Source organism: Chiloscyllium plagiosum, unplaced genomic scaffold (genome assembly GCF_037043375.1).
Source record: "Chiloscyllium plagiosum isolate Xiang-an unplaced genomic scaffold, Cpla_swu_hap1 HiC_scaffold_19, whole genome shotgun sequence".
Lineage (NCBI taxonomy): Eukaryota > Metazoa > Chordata > Chondrichthyes > Orectolobiformes > Hemiscylliidae > Chiloscyllium > Chiloscyllium plagiosum.
Window position 1 is genome coordinate 5135463 of NW_028270157.1, and position 19971 is coordinate 5155433.

General features: G+C 46.7%; 1 protein-coding gene across 13 annotated transcripts in view; it reads right to left on the reverse strand.

Moving 5' to 3' along the window:
- mybpc1 (myosin binding protein C1) overlaps positions 1-19971 on the reverse strand; it is a 159772-nt gene that overhangs the window by 93929 nt on the left and 45872 nt on the right. For 3 of the 13 annotated variants that reach the window (XM_043708735.2, XM_043708732.2, XM_043708738.2), the window contains exons 4-7: positions 13646-13678; positions 11798-11863; positions 9064-9102; positions 8248-8289 (exon numbers count right to left, since the gene is read on the reverse strand). The exons of 1 other annotated variant lie outside the window; for it this stretch is intronic. In XM_043708735.2, coding sequence (XP_043564670.2) covers positions 8248-8289; positions 9064-9102; positions 11798-11863; positions 13646-13678 — 180 coding nt within the window. The remainder of the gene's footprint in view (positions 1-8247; positions 8290-9063; positions 9103-11797; positions 11864-13645; positions 13679-19971) is intronic. 9 more of the 13 variants (XM_087996997.1, XM_087996996.1, XM_043708741.2 and 6 more) reach the window with 7 other exon arrangements.

Consider the following 19971-nt stretch of genomic DNA (forward strand, 5'->3'; position numbering starts at 1 on the left):
AAGCATTTCACAACAACCTAATTATTTTACACTGCCTCCACTGTTGTAGGTTACATGGTGCAGTCAATTTGTGCACAGCAAGATCCAAGAACCAGCAATGAGATAAAGGCCAGAGAATCTGCATTTAATAATGAATAATGAGAAAACAAAGCAGAGAGTGCTGGAGAAGCTCAGCAGATCTGGCCATGAATGTGGAAAAAGACACAGGGTAAACACTTTGATGATGTAATGGAGGGGTGATCTAACGTAGGGGTTATTTAATGGAGGGGTGATCTACCAGGGGGGTGATCTACCAGACGGATGATCTAATGGAGGGGTGATCTTATGGAGGAATGATCTTATGGAGGGGTGATCTAACGGAGGGGTGATCTAATGGAGGGGTGATCTAATGGAGGGGTGATCTAACGAAGGGGTGATCTAATGGAGGGGTGATCTAATGGAGGGGTGATTTAACAGAGGGGTGATCTAACGGAGGAATCATCTAATGGAGGGGTGGTCTAATGGAGGAGTGATCTAATCTAGGAAAATCAACATTTTGGGAAAAATGATGAAGGGCTTATGCCCGAAACATTGATTCTCCTGTTCCTTGGATGCTGCCTGACCTGCTGTGCTTTTCCAGCAACACAGTCTTGACTCTAATCTCCAGCACCTGCATTTCTAACTTTCATCTGATCTAACAGAGGGCTGATCTAACAGGGGTCTTTTACATGATGGAAGGTTTTGATGGACTGGATGCAGAGAGAATAGTACCCTTTGTGGGGAGGAGGGTTAACTAAAGGCCATCACTAAGACAATCACTAAGAAATCCAACAGGGAATTCAGCAGAAACATATTCACCCAAAAACAGGTGAGAATATGGAACTCCCACCCACAGGGATATTTGTCATATATACTATCAATGTATTTAAATGGTAATTAGACAAGTATATGAAGGAGAAGGGGTAGAGAATTATATAGCAGACTCAAATGACGAAAGATGGGAATGGACTGAGTTGAAGAAGAAGTAGCATAGACTAGCTGGGCCAAATGGCCTCTTCTTGTGCCATATGTAATCCCATGTGATGCCATCATTGTTGATTCTTACTTGTCCTCTGAACTGGCTTAGCAAGACACTGCTCCAGAGAATTCAGGGCAACTAGGGATGAGCAATAAATGGCGGCCTTGCCAACAATGGCCATGCCATGAGCATGAAGTAACAAAAGAGAGAGATACACCAGAGGAGAAAGAGCAAGCTGTCAGCTGTGGCTCAGTGAATATTGCACTCCCTTGGAGTATGACAGCTCACTCCCGGGCCTGACCATACAGGTCACTGACTGCTGCTCAGTGTTGAGAGAGGTGTCACCTTTCGGAGAGATATTACACTGAGGCCCTGCCTCTACTCTCAGGTGGATGGAGGAGGAGCCCATGGAACTGTTTTGAAGACAAGCAGGAACATATAGCCCAGTGACCTGGCCAATATTCACCCCCAGTGCCAATCAAAAACAGATGTCTTAGGTCACGTTGCCGTTGGAGGAAGTTGCTATGCACAGAATGGCTCCCACTCCCTCCCACTGACTATCTCTGTTACAACAATGACTGCCACTACAAATATGTTTCATTGATTGTAAATCACTTTGAGATGTCCAGTGGTTACAAAAGGTGCTATATAAATACAAACTTTTATTCCATTTGTAACAGGGAACAAGTGGCAGCATCAAAGTAAATGCCAGAGGAGATTCTCAATGGGGTAGAAATGTTACTTGCCTTTTTCTCTCCGTATACAGTAGTTATAAAGTGACACCCCAATGATGCCAATGCCAGCAATCTCAGAACACCAGAGCAGATATTCATCCAGTATCAGCACAACACCCATCAGTTCTTACATTTGGAAATGGACCTTCCCACAGAGTGGCCTGTGGTCACTGAGGACACTCAGCCCATCTAGCTCATCCAGTCACTGAACCGTTTATTTATTCATGGGATGTGGGTGACCCGGGCTGAACCTGAACTAATTGCCCATCCCTAATTACGCAGAGGGCAGTTAAGAGTCAACCACATTCCTTTGGGTCTGGAGTCACATGTAGGCCAGGCCAGGTAAGGATGGCAGTTTCCTTCCCTAAAGTGCATTAGTGATCCAGATGGGCTTTTTTCAACAATTGTCAATACTTCCATCTTCATGATTTTTATAAAATTCAAATTCCACCATCTGCTGAGACAGGAGTCAAACCCAGGTGCCAGTACATTATCTGGATCTCTAACTTAACAGTACAGGGGTGATACCACTGGGCCAGAGAGTTTTCCAGTTAGCCATCCACATTTCCATGGGGAATTGCTTCATCCCTCAACTTGTCCTCAAACACAATTAGGTTCAGCCAGTGTTTGGGCCTTTTAATCTTCCTCATTTTCTTTTTGTGTCCTTCGTTAGAGTTGCATCTTCAGTGAGCTGTCTGGATTCTGAGCTAGAGAGCAGCCCAGTCATTCTTCTCCTGACATCAGGTGCTCCATTGCTGCCCCAAGAATGCTTCGGCCCCTCAGTCTCCAGGATCAGCGGAGAACGGATGAGATTGAGGCTGCTGTATTTTGCCAGACAACAATTGATCATTCCTCCGAATTTGGGCCCATTGTGAGGGGCGCTGCAACTCCCCAATCCACACTCTTTGCCACCCCCTGCAAGTTCCCCTCCAAGCCACTCATCATCCTGACTTGGAAATATATCATCACCACTTAGTGTCACTGGGTCAAATTCCTGGAATTCCCTCCTTAAGGGCATTGTGGGTCTACCTACAGCACATGGACTGCACCGGTTCAAGAAGGCAGCTCACCCCCACCCTCTCAAGGGGCAACTAGAGACGGGTATATATTTTGGCCCAGTCACTAACATCTATGTTCTACAGCTCTGCCAATTCCCACTGGCGTTATTCTTTAAATTCCTAGAGTAAAAGTGTCTGAAAGTCACTCAGAAACATATAAGTCCATCTTACCACCGACAGCATTGAGTAGCTTAGCCCTCCAGTCAGTCATGCACCGTAAGAGGCTGCGAGGGCAGTTCGGAGCACAGTAACGGGGTGGGGGAGGGGGAGTGGGGAGCACTGTCAGGGGGTGGGGGAGGGGGAGTGGGAAGCACTGTAAAGGGGTGGGGGAGGGGGAGTGGGGAGCATGGTCAGGGGGTGGGGGAGGGGGAGTGGGGCGCACTGTCAGGGGGTGGGGGAGGGGGAGTGGGGCGCACTGTCAGGGGGTGGGGGAGGGGGAGTGGGGAGTACTGTAAGGGGGTGAGGGATGGGGAGTGGGGAGCAGTGTCAGGGGGTGGGGGAGGGGGAGTGGGGAGCACTGTCAGGGGGTGGGGGAGGGCGAGGAAGGGCACTGTCAGGGGGTGGGGGAGGAGGAGTGGGGAGCACTGTAATGGGATGGGGGAGGGGGAGTGGGGAGCACTGTAACGGGGTGGGGAGGGGGAGGGGGAGTGGGGAGCACTGTCAGGGGGTGGGGAAGGGGGAGTGGAGAGCATGGTCAGGGGGTGGGGGAGGGGGAGTGGGGAGCATGGTCAAGGGGTGGGGGAGGGGGAGTGGGGAGTACTGTAAGGGGGTGAGGGATGAGGAGTGGGGAGCACTGTCAGGGGGTGGGGGAGGGGTAGTGGGGAGCAGTGTAAGGGGCTTGGGGAGGGGAAGTGGGAAGCATGGTCGGGGTGGGGGAGGGGGAGTGGGGAGCATGGTCGGGGTGGGGGAGGGGGAGTGGGGAGCACTGTCAGGGGGTGGGGGAGGGGGAGTGGGAAGCACTGTAACGGGGTGGGGGAGGGGGAGTGGGGAGCATGGTCAGGGGGTGGGGGAGGGGGAGTGGGGCGCACTGTCAGGGGGTGGGGGAGGGGGAGTGGGGCGCACTGTCAGGGGGTGGGCGAGGGGGAGTGGAGAGCATGGTCAGGGGGTGGGGGAGGGGGAGTGGGGAGTACTGTAAGGGGGTGAGGGATGGGGAGTGGGGAGCAGTGTCAGGGGGTGGGGGAGGGGGAGTGGGGAGCATGGTCGGGGGTGGGGGAGGGGGAGTGGGGAGCACTGTCAGGGGGTGGGGGAGGGCGAGGAAGGGCACTGTCAGGGGGTGGGGGAGGAGGAATGGGGAGCACTGTAATGGGGTGGGGGAGGGGGAGTGGGGAGCACTGTAACGGGGTGGGGAGGGGGAGGGGGAGTGGGGAGCACTGTCAGGGGGTGGGGAAGGGGGAGTGGAGAGCATGGTCAGGGGGTGGGGGAGGGGGAGTGGGGAGCATGGTCAAGGGGTGGGGGAGGGGGAGTGAGGAGTACTGTAAGGGGGTGAGGGATGAGGAGTGGGGAGCACTGTCAGGGGGTGGGGGAGGGGTAGTGGGGAGCAGTGTAAGGGGCTTGGGGAGGGGAAGTGGGAAGCATGGTCGGGGTGGGGGAGGGGGAGTGGGGAGCACTGTCAGGGGGTGGGGGAGGGGGAGGAAGGGCACTGTCAGGGGGTGGGGGAGGAGGAGTGGGGAGCACTGTCAGGGGGTGGGGGAGGGGGAGTGGGGAGTACTGTCGGGGGTGGGGGTGGGGGAATGGAGAGCACTGACAGGAGATGGGGGGAGTGGGCAGCACTGTCAGGGGGTGGGGTATGGCGAGTAGGCAGCACTGTCAGGGGGTGGGGAGCGGGGACAGTGTGGGGGCACTGTCAGGGGTGGGGGAGGGGGACAGAGGGGACTCTGTCAGGGGATGGGGAGGGGGACAGTGGGGGCATTGTCGGGGTGAGGGAGGGGGACAGTGGGGAGCACTGTCGGGGTGGGGGATGGGGAGTGGGAAACACTGTCGGGGTGGGGGAGGGGGAGTGGGAAGCACTGTCAGTGGGTGGGGGATGGGGAGTAGACACCACCTTTATCACTGAGTCCAAGTTACAGGTCAAGCCTCTACTCCAGAGACCTCAGCAGGCATCCACAACTCAGTACTGAGGGAAAGCTGTACTGACAGTGGGGCTATTTTTCATAGGAACTAGGGGCTTAGGAGCAGGAGGAGGCCATTTGGCCCTTTAAGCGTAGTCTCCTATTCAATAAGATCATGGCTGATCTGCTGCTGGTCTCAAATCCACTTTCCTATCTGCTCCTCTGTAATTGCTGACTCCATTGTCTCAAGAACCTGATGCAGCCTTGAATAGATTGAATGATTTGTTTCCACTGCTCTCTGGGGAAGAAAATTCTGCACATTAATGATCATCTAAGGGGACAACAAGTTTTCTAATCTCCATCTAAAAAGGGAAATTCTTCTTCTCAAACATCGCTTAAATCTCCTGCACAACAGAAAACATTGTCTCTAGTCCCCACAAGATCTTAACAGTTTCAGTAAGAATTTAGCAGGAACCTCTCATTTTTTAATGGGTATGGACTCGAACAGTTAAACCTTTTTTCATTAGCCCCTCATCCTGGGAATAAATCAAGTTAACCTTGTCGGAGTTGCAATAATAGCTGCCACTTTTCAAAGAAGACAACTAAACATGGTCTCACACCCCATTCCAGATGTGAATGTGCACACCATTCCAGATGTGGTCTCACCATTGCTGTGTACAGCTTCAGTATAACTTTAAACGAGTCATGAAACCGAGGCCCTGCCTTCTGCTCTTTCATTTAGAGAATAAAAATCACATGGTCACCATCCCATAGCCACCATCTCATGGTCTCTATCCTATAGCCACCGTCCCATGGTCACTATCCCATAGCCACCGTCCCATAGCCACTGTCCCATGGTCACTATCCCATAGCCACCATCCCATGGTCACTATCCCATAGCCACCATCCCACAGCCACTGTCCCATGGTCACTATCCAATAGCCACCATCCCATGGTCACCATCCCATAGCCACCGTCCCATGGTCACCATCCCATAGCCACCGTCCTGTAGCCACCATCTCGTGGTCACTATCCCATGGTCACTATCCCATGGTTACTATCCCATAGCCACCATTCCATGGTCACTATCCCATGGTCACTATCCCATGGTCACTATCCCATAGCCACCATTCTATGGTCACTATCCCACGGTCGCCATCCCGCGCTCGCCATCCCGCGGTCGCCATCCTGCGGTCGCTATCCCATGGTCACCATCCCACGGTCACCATCCCGCGGTCGCTATCCCATGGTCACTATCCCGCGGTCACTATCCCATGGTCACTATCCCATGGTCACTATCCTACAGTCGTTATCCCATGGCCACTATTATGAAGGGCAGTCAGGGAGATTGCCCTAATTTAAAACATTTATTCCTTAACTAACATTACTAAAACAAAATTATCGTGAAATTTTTTAATTTTGGGAGTTTGCTGTGTACAAATTGGTTGCTGTGATTCTCAGACTATGATTGTAACTGCTTTGAAGGAACTTAGTTAACTGTAAAGAGCCTTGGAACGTATGAGGTCACAAACGGTGATATAGAAATGAAAGCGATCAGCTGTACACTAGCAGTGAATCATTCGAGGACTGGTCTTTCTCACAGAAAGAATGTCACAGGTGCACATTGTCCCCAAGCTCGGAAAACTCTCTTCTGTATTTAAACTCTTGACCAGGTCCTGGAATGTGACCCTCACAGCTACTCAGAGCCAGTCTGAAACACTTCCCCACTCTCTTTCTTTTTTTTGTGACCAGTTCGGACTGCATTATTTGTCTGTCAAGATCAGAGACACCTGGGCGTTAGCATGGAATTACCTTAAATTGTTTGATAGGGATCTGACCACTAGACTTATAGTTATATTCTGCCTCAGGTTCAGCTCTGACACAAAGAGAGAGAGGGAACCAGTCTGAAGTTACAATCTCTTTCAGAGCCTGTTTACAACTGAGTTTGAGCCAGTTTAAGTGTAAGCGTCTCTGAATACCCTGAAAGTGGACAAACAGGTTCAAGTCTTGCCCCAGAAGAGTTGACGTTGGCACAGAATGGGCATATAAAGGAGGCTGTGCCTGGCGTAACTGGACCAGGATCGTGTGAATGCATCATGGGAGCCCTGTTGGTTTTAAAGTTGATCCCATGTGTTTGCAAGTGTGTAAGTGGATAATGTGTGTATGTGTGGGAAAGCATGTGTGAGAAAGTGCTGGAGAGTTTGTGTGAAAGACAGAGAGTGAAAGACGGAGAGGGAGAAAGATAGAGAGTAGAGGTGAGAGAGAGAATGAGAAAGAAAAACAGAGTGAGGGAAATGAGAGAGAGAGAGAGTGAGAGACAGAGAGGGAGGATGAGAGAGAGAAAATGAGAGACAATTAATGAGATAAAGTGTAAAGGTGAGAGAGAGAATGAGAGACAGAGAATCAGAGAGAACAAGAGGGAGAATGAGACCTGAGAATGAGGGAAAGCGAAAAGGGGAGAGAGAGAATAAGGCAGAGTGCACATGTGAAAGAAAGTGTTGACAGACTCAGAAAAATGAGTGAGTGAGAGAGAGTGAGAGAAAGATTGAGAGAGTGAGAATGTCTGAGAGTATCTGAGAAATGGTGAGTACATGAGAAAGAATGAGAGACTGAGGGAGAGTGAGAGTGAATGCTTAAGAGTGGATGTGTGAGTGTTTGAGAGAGTGAGGATAAGCGTGTAAAATAGAGACAGAGAGAGAATAAGAGAGAAGGTGACATAAAGAATGAGTGTACTAGGTTGTAATTATGAGAGTAAATGTGTTTATGTGGGTATAATGTGTATTGAGTGCAGTTATACAATGTGGGATTCCAAGGTATCAGCTTACAACATATTTTACATCATTAAATATGCATTCTTCACCCGAACAACATTTATTCAAAAACTCTTTATGTGCAAGGTGTTGTTTTGCTTGTGAAGTTGTCTCTGTCCTTCCCATGAGTACCTACACCTTGCTCCTGCGGCTTTGAGAATCAGAAACTGGGACCCTGCAGATTCTTGTTGGTAACAAGTTAGTCACGATAGGGTTTGGGCCAGATGAATAGAGTTACTTTAGCATTGCCTAGTTGGGGCTGGTTAGTTCAGTTGGCTAGACAACTGGCTTTCCCACACTAGCTGAGGCTACCAGGATAAATCTACTTCCTCAACCTCTCCCCTCACCTGAGGCATAGTGACCCTCAGATTAAACCACCAGTGGGATTATGGTGGCTTTACCATTGTATTGACTAACTGCTGCATTCACCTATAGCCTTTGGTGAGTGCACTATTTTGGAAAATTAAATCAGTTTGTTTCTCAGGTCATGTCTTGAAATTAAGGCAGGACTTTTTAAATCAGCCTTTATGTTTTCTCCTTTAGTCAATTTTGAGAACAGGATCTGTCAATAAGGGTTTGAGTCCTGATAGACATACTTACCCTGGTTCTCAGTAGGCAGTTGGAGGGTAGGTACTTCTTCTGCTAAAAAAAAACAATTATCTTTGGGAAAATACAAACCAGGTCAATATGGTCACTGAATTCAGATTAAATACAGTCTTTTTAATGGATAGACCCTTTACAGGAAAATGCCTCATTAAAATCTAATAACTCACTATCAGACTATCTCACGCTCACTCTCTTTCACTCTCCTTTCTCTCGTGCACTTTTTCACTCTCCTTTTCTTTCTTTCTCTTTCAATCTCTCTCACTCTCTTTCATTCACACTCTCTCTCTAACACACATCTCTTTATTTCATTGTCTCTCTCACACTCAGTTTCTCCCTCATTCTCTCTTTTCCTCACACACACACTCTTTCACTCTCTATCCCTTTCATTCTCTCTTTCTCTCAATCTCTCTCCCTCTCATTGCCTCTCAAACATACACTCCATCTCTTTCTGTCTCACACACATGTACACTCCTTCTCTTTCTGTCTCACACACATGTACACTCCTCTTTCTGTCTCACACACATGTACACTCCTTCTCTTTCTGTCTCACACACATGTACACTCCTCTTTCTGTCTCACACACATGTACACTCCTTCTCTTTCTAACTTACTCTCTTTCTCTCAATTTCTCTCCTTCTCACTCTCTCCCATGTACACTGTTCTCACCCTTTCATTTGTCTTTTCCTCTCTCCTCTCAATCTCTGTCTCCTTATTACATTCTCTCATATACTCTGCCTCTCTCTCGCACACATATGCTTTTCCCCTCTCTCTCCCTTTCATTCTCTCTCTCTGACAGTCTGGAAATGTTACCTGATTGGGGAGTACTTGCTGAGTTTTCTGCCTGTCTCTCTGCAAACACACAGTACACAGATACAGCAAAAATTGAATAAAAGCTCTTGAATAATATACAGAGGTTGACACAACAGGCCACACACATGAGGATTGATGGATGAAAATGAGATGGGGATTACATAAAACATGACATGGACTAACAGAATGACTGTTTTTCTAATGTAGATATTACATGAGGTTCTATTGCTTCCAGACTTTGGTCCGCAGTGTGAATCTGCCAATCAAACTCAACTCAAGTCCATGAATCTACCAATCAAAATCAAGTCAAATCACAAACAAACGCGCCTCCCTGTTATGGTTATATTTGATTGCTGCAGGATGATAATCAGATGCTGGGCCTAAGTGGTTAATAATGGAGAGTTTCTTCCTTGCTATCTTTCTATCCCCATCACCTTTCTGGTATTAAGGGGAGTCCTCCTGATTCCATTGAGGTGAATTTGGAGGAGGATGGGGCTGGGACAACTCTCTTTGATGGAGTCCCATTTATGAGTGAGCATCCTGGGGTCAATGTGCCACTGGAACTGAGAACTCCCGAGAGAGAGAGAGAGAGAGAGAGAGAGAGACAGATGGCCAAACAGCAGGATTGATGCCTTGATCAGAGGCTGTATTCTGATGTTACTGGAAACTTTCCAGCTTCACATGCCCTATCCCTAGCACCTCACTCTGTCAGGAGCCCGGAAATGGTTCTGAGGCAATCTCTCAGCAGGAGGTCAGAGAGTAATCAGAGGAAGCCATGATGCTCAAAGAAGCTCACTATTGTTGGCATTCTTTTGAAAATACACCCCTGTTATATCAGTCCCAAAACAATGAGTGAACTATAATACTAGACACTTTTCTCAATAATGGGTTTATTGACAGACTGCAGCATTAAGTACGTCTGTTTCCTACCAGCCACCCCTCTATACCAGTGGTCACTATAAGTGCTCTAAGAATTTAGTTAAACAGTTTCATTGGTGCATCTTACAATACAATAAGCATACTATTAACATCCCTCTTCACTTTGGGCCCTCTCAGAGTTCTGGCCTGTGTTTTCACAAACTTATTTGAAGCCTTTCTTGAGTTCCTCCATTTTGAGGTGTCCACAGGGTTTCCAACAGCACTCAATCCCTCCCAGAGGAGCAGTGGCCAGACAGTCCTCAGACCTTTAGATTGGCCCTGCCACCTCCCTGTTCCACCAATCATCTTTCAGAAATTGGGGAATGCAGACGCACCCAAGGACTGGACTGTATCTTGCAAACTTCGGAAACACTGTTGATGATGAGTAAGTTCCAGGTGCCTGTGAGAAAGTTCAGCCCCAACAGTCCTACTATCAAACCTTTGCGAAAGAGCTAACTCCTATCTGATCAGTTGTCATCCAATATTCCCCCAAAGGTCTGTTTTATATCTCCCACACTATAACAATGCCCCACTCAAGTTATAATATCACACCAGAATGGATGAGATGGACCGAATGGGCTGGTTCTACACTCTTAATTCTATGTGATAATTTAAGCTTTGAAAGAAACTTTCACCTTCCCATTTACAATTGATGCTTTGTAATGAGATGTGATACCTAATTTATTTTTCTGTGTTTTGATATAATTCTTTGTGATGAATTGGAGATGCTGGTGTTGGACTGGGGTGTACAAAGTTAAAAATCACACAACCCCAGGTTATAGTCCAACAGGTTTAATTGATGAAGGAGCGACCTCCGAAAGCTAGTGTGCTTCCAATTAAACCTATTGGACTATAACCTGGTGTTGTGTATTCTTTGTGATGTTTGGATGTTTGGAAAAACTTAATCCCCTCCTAACCTTTTATCCCTAAATACAAGGTGTTCATACCTAGTCACTGTGAGACTATTACAGAGTCTTGTCAGTCAGTAGAAAAGTCAATTTGTACACCAGAGACAAGTTTATCACTAGAATATTCAATGTGTGAAGCCCATGACCAACAATTCCTCCATGTGGAGCCTCGTTTACTTTATCATGAATCAAGTTATGAGAGAAAATTCTTCAGTGTTCATCCAATCCTCATTGTATCAGGGTCTCGCTTTCCACAACTGCAACCTTTATCAATAATTTATGGGACTCCCCATGACATTCTGCTGGTCCCTCAGATTCAATCTCCCTCAGAAGACCCCTCATCAAACATTCACTCTCCTTGGCATGGCATCCAGCGGTAAATCTTCAGCCCTCCATCCCTGCTTGCGTGTTGTAGTCAGAGGAGGCATCCACATTAGCGAGCTCCTTAGTCTGCATCTTATAGATATTGGTCTTTTGTTTTTCCCTTGGTCGTTGTTAACTGCATTGATGAAGCTTTGTCAAAGTAAGGCAAATGATTCACCAGTTCAACGTATTTCAGCTTTGATACAAATTATTGCTGCTCATTGGTCACTCTAGGTCACTTTTTGTTGAGTGCAAAGCTGAGAATCTGATAGCAGATACTGATCAGATAATTTGTGTTTCAGCACCAGGTGTAAACTTAGCAATTCTTTGGATGAGATGGATGAAACAAGCAACCACTACAAATCTGGTTGAAATAAACTGTGAATAAGACGGTGAACATGTTCAATTCAACAGTGAAAATAAGTAAGTAACAGTCATCTTTGCTCGGCATGAGTTAATCACACTAGTTATTGGTTAATGCCATGACATCAGCTAGGATGTGACACACCCACACATACAGACATGGAATCAGGCTGTGCTCTAACCTCCTGTTGTTGATGCTGCTGCTTTTGTTGGTTCATCTTCATCTTTCTCAGCAACATGTCCATGTTCTGAAGACATGGAGAAGCTCTTGGAAAGTTAACATGACACACAAACACAGGGACACAGAATACAATACCCACATCCACCCAGTATCCACATCCACAGACATGCACATGTTCATAGACGTATACATATTCACAGACATGAAAATGCACACAGATCATATCAATCAACATGCAACAATGAACACTCTCAATATGCAAAATGAATGACACTCAAGGCTAGTGTTTCTTGGAGACAAGTTTAAACTATCATTCAACTCCAAAACAATGCATTGCCACAGAGGGATTAACACATGAGCCACTTCCCAGGCTGCAGTAAATCACAGAATTGTTACGGTTATTGTGCCTTCACTAGTTCTCCAAATGATTATTATGACGTATTACTGTTCTCCTGCCTTTTCCTCTGTAACCCTGAACATTGATTTGATTCAATCTAACAGTGTCTCAGATACCTCAATGGAACCTCCCTCCATCACCTTCCCAGGAAGTGAAGAGGGAACGTGTGCAGACAGGGCAGAATAGTAGCTGTACCTACTGACACTCCAATCACAAGGTCACATTCATGGCCACGACAAACAGCAATTATCAACATCCATCAGCAGAAAGCCATTTGGCATGAAAACAGCCAAAGATTATCTGTTGGCATCTTGAGGGAATTGGTTACCTGGTCAATCCGTACATGTTTCCTGAAGGAGTGTTTTAAACCTCCTGTAGCTAATTTGGTTGCCTTACAATTAGCAAATGCCTTCATCTAAATTGAAGTCTCCTTGACTGAGGAGGTCGTAAAAAAGTTAGATTCAGCCCAAAGTACACCACATTCTTCACTTTGTAAGTTTGGAGTGGATGTGAAGTGGTTTCTGCTTCACATCAGCCTGGATCAGGAGTGATTCCCTGACTATCTCGCTGTAGAATCTCATTCAATGTTGTCTGGTCACAGATCAGGCTCCCGTTCTGAGTTTAATGTGCCGCTCCATTAGGACTGGGGGAGTCAGTGGATGGGAACTGGCACTCCTTTGTAAAGAGATTTAATTGTAACCACAACCTATCCAGGTGGATTATAGAAAAAAATATTCAATTGCCATGCGATTCAGTGTGATCCACTCCAACAGAACTTGCTGGAAACAGAACTCGATTCTCTATAAGTCTTGAACCGCAATCAGAATGTGATGTTAGAAATCTATGAAACAATCTCAGCTAGCCCTAGAGCATCAAGGATTTAAAAAAATCCCTCAATTTCAACTCAACTCCCTTGGGGAAACACATCCAAACTGTTCCTGCCCTGAAGAAATAGTCTCTCACTCCATTATTTCACCCATGCTTTCTGGTTACTGGGGCTCAATTTAAGCTCTTGGGTATAAAACCGATAGATTTCCATTGGGTTAAAATTGAGCTTCTGGGCTCTGACTTGCAACATGAAGCCAAAACTATGATACAGCAAGTCTACAAATCTTAAATTAACCTGCCAGAGAAAAATAAAGCAGGTGTATACTTAGACATGATGCAAGGTGCATTCAGTGCAACTAATGTCTCATTCATTTGGTTGGTGAGCACGACTTGATTTCCACCAGATCAAGGTGAGCTGTTTGCTGTGGGGTTTAAAGACACATTAGAAGGACAAGCAAAGGAGTGACAGAAAAATACTGACATCATATGCTGCAGAGAGTGACTCCAGTTAGTTTAAACCAATCTGAAAGGAATGATCCACAGGGAATCCAGTCTCGTGCAACTGTGAACGTTAACACTGATCATTAATAAGTTCAGCCAATGAACCACCAGGCATTTACTAACCTGCACCATTTGCTGAGCCATCCTCTTTTTGTTCTGAAAACAAATTAGGTCTTTATTTTACCAACAGATATAACCCATACGTATATTCACATTAATCATATTCACATTAAATACACATTTATAAAATGATTAAAACCTTCAGTTCCATAGGAATGTGAAAAAGCAAGCAACATAATTTTGGTCCAACTGATCTCAGATCACATAGCTCTCCACTGATGCCACCAATTTGGTTTCCTCATGAAATTCTTGCCTGACCTCTTCCTGCATGCCCTCGATGCTGTCAGCCTGGGGAAAATATTCTCAGGGCAGCCTGGAACATCTTTCCCATGGTGTGATCCCTGGTTTACTGCATAGCCACCTGCCACCTTCACATCAGAAACTTGTGGGCTTCGCCCAACTCTAGAGATCTGTGCACACTGGCTGGCACTCTGGTGCAGTGCCGAGGGAGAGCTATTCTGTCAGCGGTGCCATGGGTCCATCTCAAGTGGATGTAAAAGCTCCTGTTGCACAATGTTACAGTGGAGCTCCCCCTGATGTCATGGCCAACAGCTCTTTTCAATCAACATGTGGCCTGATATTTTGATTGCTATGACTAAAGATCATAAAAAAACACATGATGTGGGAACGGAATTAGGCCGTTCAGTCCATCAAATCCAATTCACCATTCAGTAAGATCGTGGTCAATCCAATAATCCTCAATTCGTTGTCCAACCTTTTCCCAATAACTCTTCATTTTCTTACTGATTAAGTCTAGCTATTTCCATAATACTATAAGAAATAGCCACAGGAGTAGGCCCCTCAAGCCTGCCCACTGTTCAATTGGTTCATGGCTGATCCAACAGTCTGCACATTCGCTTTCCTGCTCTTTTTCCCATTGCCTTTAACTCCCTGACTTATTAAGAATCTATCTCAGCCTTAAATATAGACAAAGATTCTGCCCCCACAGCTCTCTGTGGGAAGGAGTTCCAAAGACTCACAACCCTCTGAGAGAAGAAATTCCTCCTCATCTCAGTCTTAAATTGGTGCCCCTTTATTCCGATATTGTGCCCTCTGGTCCTGGACTCTCCCATGAGGGGAAACACCCTCTCAGCATTGACCCTGTCAAGCCCCTTAAGAATCCAACATATTTCACTGAGGTCACCTCCAATTCCTCTAAACTCCAGTGAGTCGAGTCCCAACCTGTGTAACCTTTGCTCATAAGACAATCCCTCCATCCCAGGGATCATCCGAGTGAACCTTCAATGAACTGCCTCCAATAAAATAATATTTCTCCTAAAATAAAAGGACTAACAACCTTGAATATAATATCTATGTAAAACTGGGTGCCTCATTTCCTAAATTACAACATCAGAAGTCACATGACACCGGATTATAGTCCAACAGGTTTATTTGAAATCACAAGCTTTTGGATCGCTGCTCTTTGTCAGAGGAAGTGGGGACCAGCGCTCCGAAAGCTTGTGATTTCATATAAACCTGTTAGACTGGAACCTGGTGTCGTGTGATTTCTGCCTTTGTCCATCTCAGTCCAATACTGGCATCTACACATCACACATCAAGAATATGTTATTGCTGGCCAACAGTTTCTGGATATTCAGACATATGAAGAGTGCAATATAAATGCAAATTTAATTCTTCTAAACTACTAATACAAAGGTCCTCTTCATCTCTCCAGTAAATAAATTAACAATGAAGTCATTTTTTGAATTGTGATTATTTTCATTCAGTAAATAAGATTGTTTCAAATTAATAAAAAGAACTGAAGATGCCAACGAATTCAAAACATGAAACAGGAAACAATAAGAGGAATAAAGCAGGACATGGAGACTCGGAGTGGGTCAGACAGCTCCGGAGAGAATCTCAGGTTAATATTTGTGGCTGAACCTGCAAAACTAAAAACAAAGTTTGTGTTTTCATAAAACAGGAGTATAAAAGCCATGGTCATAGAGCCATGAATGTTTACTGAAACAAAAATGGCCCTTCAGCCCATTGAACCTGTTCCAGATGAAAACAATCACTCAATTATTTTCCATTTAACCCATTTTCCAGCACGTGACCCACAGCCTTGTATATCTTGGTATCATCATGGTATCATCAGTAAATTCTTCTTAAATATGGTGAGGGTTTCTGAGGGTTAGCAAACAAAGAATATAACAGACAATCCAAAACCAGGGACAGGTTCATTGATAAAAAACAGAAGTTGTTGGAAAAGCTCAGCAGGTCTGGCAGCATCTGTGAAGGGAAGTCAGAGTGGGTTCGTTGGTTGAATGACCTACCAACAGTCCAATGGAGTTACAATCAAAGGGACTTGGTTGCCCCAGTCCCCAAATCACAGCTGGCTAACAATGCAGTAGGTGAAATGGATTGTAACCTTTATTATAAGTGAGCTGGAATACAAGAGTAAGGAAACCGTGCATGGTGAGAGAGCACACTGGGAGAATGTTGTAGGATTGTGGGCTCCTGCCTAAAGATATACATATTTCAGGGGGAATGATATCAAGACTGATTCCTGATTGAGATCATCTTCCTGTGGGAAGTGATTAACCTACATTTTAGGGATGACCGCATTACAACATATCAAATTCTGAGAGGACTTGATTAATTGTTGAGAGGTTGGTTGTTCTTGTTGGGGAGTGCAGAACAGTGAGATAGGGAGTAAGCGGGAATGATAGTCTCAGGATAAAGGGCAGGCTGTTTATGACTGAGAAGGGGAGAAAAGTCCTCATGCAGAGGGTGGTGATGTGAGGCCCCTTTCAGTCATGGCTGACCATGGGTTGCATCCTCATTCTTCTAGCTTTCTGCTTCCCTGAAGCAACGTTGCTTGTGATTGAAGAGACCAATGCTGGAGTGACAGTCCCGGTAGCAGAGGTCACATCTATATGTGGTCGCTGATCTCCTCGAGCTGCTGCACTCCTTCCTTGGTGCCTGCTTGTCTGCTGCAGCACTCATCAGCTTCTTTTCCCCTGTTTTGAGGTGTTGGTTCAGGGTGCTTCTCCATCTTGTGCAGTCAGCTGTAAGCCGTTCCCTGAGCTCCATAGCAATATCAAGCGGCTTCATGTCCCTCTTGCAGACGGCTTGTAGCGCAGCTGGGGATGCCCAGAGGGTCTCTTCCCGGATGTGAGCTCTCCGTAGAGGATATCCTTTGGGATGCGGCCATCCTCCATGTGGTGGATGTGGCCCAGCCAGTGCAGTCTCCACTGCCTGAGCAGAGTGTACGTGCTGGAAAGGCCTGTGCGAGATAGGACCGCTGCGTTGGACACTCTGTCTTGTCAGGATATGCCCAGGATACAGCAGATACTCAAGTGGAAGGTGTTCAGCCTTCTCTCCTGTCCGGTATACATAGTCCACGTTTCACTGCTGTACAGCTGTGTGCTTATGATGAGGCATTGTAAATTGATATTTTTGTCTTCACTGTCAGCTTGGGATTTGTCTGTACTTGACTGATGAGGTGAGCAAGAGTTGAGGCTGCTTTCCCGATCCTGTTGTTGATCTCTGTGTCCAAGGAAAGGTTGTCAGTGATGATAGAGCCAAGGTACATAAACTGATCGACGACAGTGAGTTTGTAGTCATCGATGGTGATGACCAACGTGTCCTGTCCTAGGATGCTCATCTTCTTCAGACTGATAGTCAGCCCGAAATCTTTGCAAGCGTGAGAGAGGTGATCTATCGGTGACTGGAGTTCCTGTTGGGTGTGTGTTGCAGCTGCAACATCATCAGAAAACAGCGTGTGCCTGATGAATGCCGCACATCCTTTTGTCTTGGCTCTGAGGCAAGCCAGGCTGAAGAACCTGCCGCCTGATCTAGTGTGGAGGTAGATCCCCACCATCGCCGTGCCAAAGGCATGTTTCAGGAGCACAGCAAAAACATCACAAAGAGTGTGGGAGTGAGGAGACGCCGCTGCGGATGTCGAAGGGCTCAGAAGAGCTGCCGTTGAACTGCACTGTCCCCTTCCTGTTCCTGTGGAAGGATTCGATCATGCTCAGCAGTTTCAGTGGGCAGCCGGTCGTCAGGAGAACCTTGGAAAGGCCGTTTCTGCTGACCAGGTCGAATGCCTTGGTGGGGTTGATGAAGGTGACATGCAGGGGCTTTTTCAGTTCTCTGCACTTTTCCTGCAGTTGGCGAAGGGAGAAGATCATGTCTACTGTTGAGCTTTTAGCTCGGAAGCCGCACTGTGACTCTGGGTATACATGTTCTGCCAGTTTCTTCAGGAGAGTCAAGATGACCCGAGCAAAGGCTTTGTTGACAGTGTTCAGGAGAGAGATGCCTCTGTAGTTGTTGCATTCGCTTCTCTCTCCCTTGTTCTTGTAGAGGGCAATGACCTTGGCATCCCTCATGGCCTGCAGTACAACTCCTTCTTGCCAGCACTAGCAGAGGGGGGGCGTGCTGTTTTGCTCTGAGCTGGTTCTGGTGCCTGCTTGATGCCTTCGTACATTCCCCTAATGTTCCCCGTTATAGCGGCCGTCTGATTTCCTCACTTTGCTGTGTCCAGTACTCGTTAGTGCAACACTCTGGCAGTCTGCTGAACCTCGTTCCTGGCAGCCCTGAGAATCTGCAGGTTCCTCCGCTAGCTGACCCCTTGTACCTAGCTAGGGCAACATGCTTGGCTTCAACAACAGGGGTCAGCTTGTCTGCCTTAGCCTCAAAGGAGAAAGTGAGGTCTGCAGATGCTGGAGATCAGAGCTGAAAATGTGTTGCTGGAAAAGCGCAGCAGGTCAGGCAGGATCCAGGGAACAGGAGAATCGACGTTTCGGACATAAGCCCTTCTTCAGGCTGAAGAAGGGCTTATGCCCGAAACGTCGATTCTCCTGTTCCCTGGATGCTGCCTGACCTGCTGCGCTTTTCCAGCAACACATTTTCAGCTGCCTTAGCCTCAAACCAGTCGTGTGTCTTGCTGGTCTTCTTCCCAAAGATAGCCAGGGATGTGCCGTGCGTGGTACCCCACAAGGTTTCCCACTTTTGCGAGGCAGAGTCTCCGTGTCGCAAGGCATTGAGTTCTGTCTCGAAAGCCTCTGAGAACTGTTGCATAAGGTCTTGCTGGGACATCTCGCTGACATTGATGTGAGGGTTCCCCTGTTGCTTAGTGTGATGGATAGGGGTAATTGGGAGTAATATTCTCAGGATAAAGGGCAGGCTGGTTAAGACTGAAATGGGGAGAAAGGTTTTCATGTGGAGGGTGGTGTATCTTTGGAGTTCTCTGCCTCAGAGGGCTGAGCAGCCTCTGTTACTGTTAAGACAGAGATTAATAGACTTTTGGACTCTTCGAGACTCAGGGATATGGGCAAGAAGTTAAGAAAATGGACTTTGAGTAGAAGGTCAACTGTGGTGGTCTCAAGGGGCATGTGGCCTACTTCAGTTCCCATTCCTATGTAGAACAAAATTGTTCCAGTTGAGGATATATAAACCACAATCCAGTGATGACAGTGAGGGCTAGATGGGTTGAATGGCCACCTTCTGTATTACATTCTATGATTTAGCATTCCACCATCCAGCAATTCCATGGTGAGATATCCTGGATGGCTTCTTGAGTGTTGTTGGGGCTGCACCCATCCAGGCAAGTGGGGAGTATTCCATCACACTCCTGACTTGTGCCTTGTAGATGTTGGAGAGGCTTTAGGGAGTCAGGGGTGAGTTACTCACTGCAGCATTCCTAGCCTCTGACCTGCTCTTGTAGCCATCGTGTTTATATATGGTTAGACAAGTTCTCCTGTATGTGGGTGCAAATTGCCTGAATGGTGCTAAACAGTGTGTAATCATTCACAAACTTCTCACTTCTAACCTTATGATGGAGAGAAGGTCATTGATGAAGCAGCTGAAGATGGTTGGGCCTAGGACACTACCCTGAGGAACTCCTGCAGAGATGTCCTGGAGCTGAGATGGCTGAACTCCAAAAACCACAACCATCTTCCTATGTGCCACTGGAGAGTTTTCCGATAATCTATTTAATGATCCAGTGATCTAGATTTATTGATTCATCAATTCACCAGTTATGATCTTTATTCAGAGATTCCATGATCAATATTGACTGGATTCACTTGAAGGAAGGACAGAATCAGCAGCTCAACATTCCAGGGTGTAGAGGTTTCAGGCAGAATGGGGAAGGGGTGAGGTCAGAGAGGTGGGAGCATTGCATTATTGATAAAGGAAATCATCACTGAACTAATGAGCTAGAATGATCTTTGAATGAAGGCATCTAGGGAGAGATTGGAAATAATACAGGAGCAATACTACAGGCTCCCCAACAGCCAGAGGGAGATGGAGGAGCTGATATGGAGGCAATTCATAGGAAGGTGTGGGGGAACAGGATTATAGTTGGAGGGGATTTCAACTTT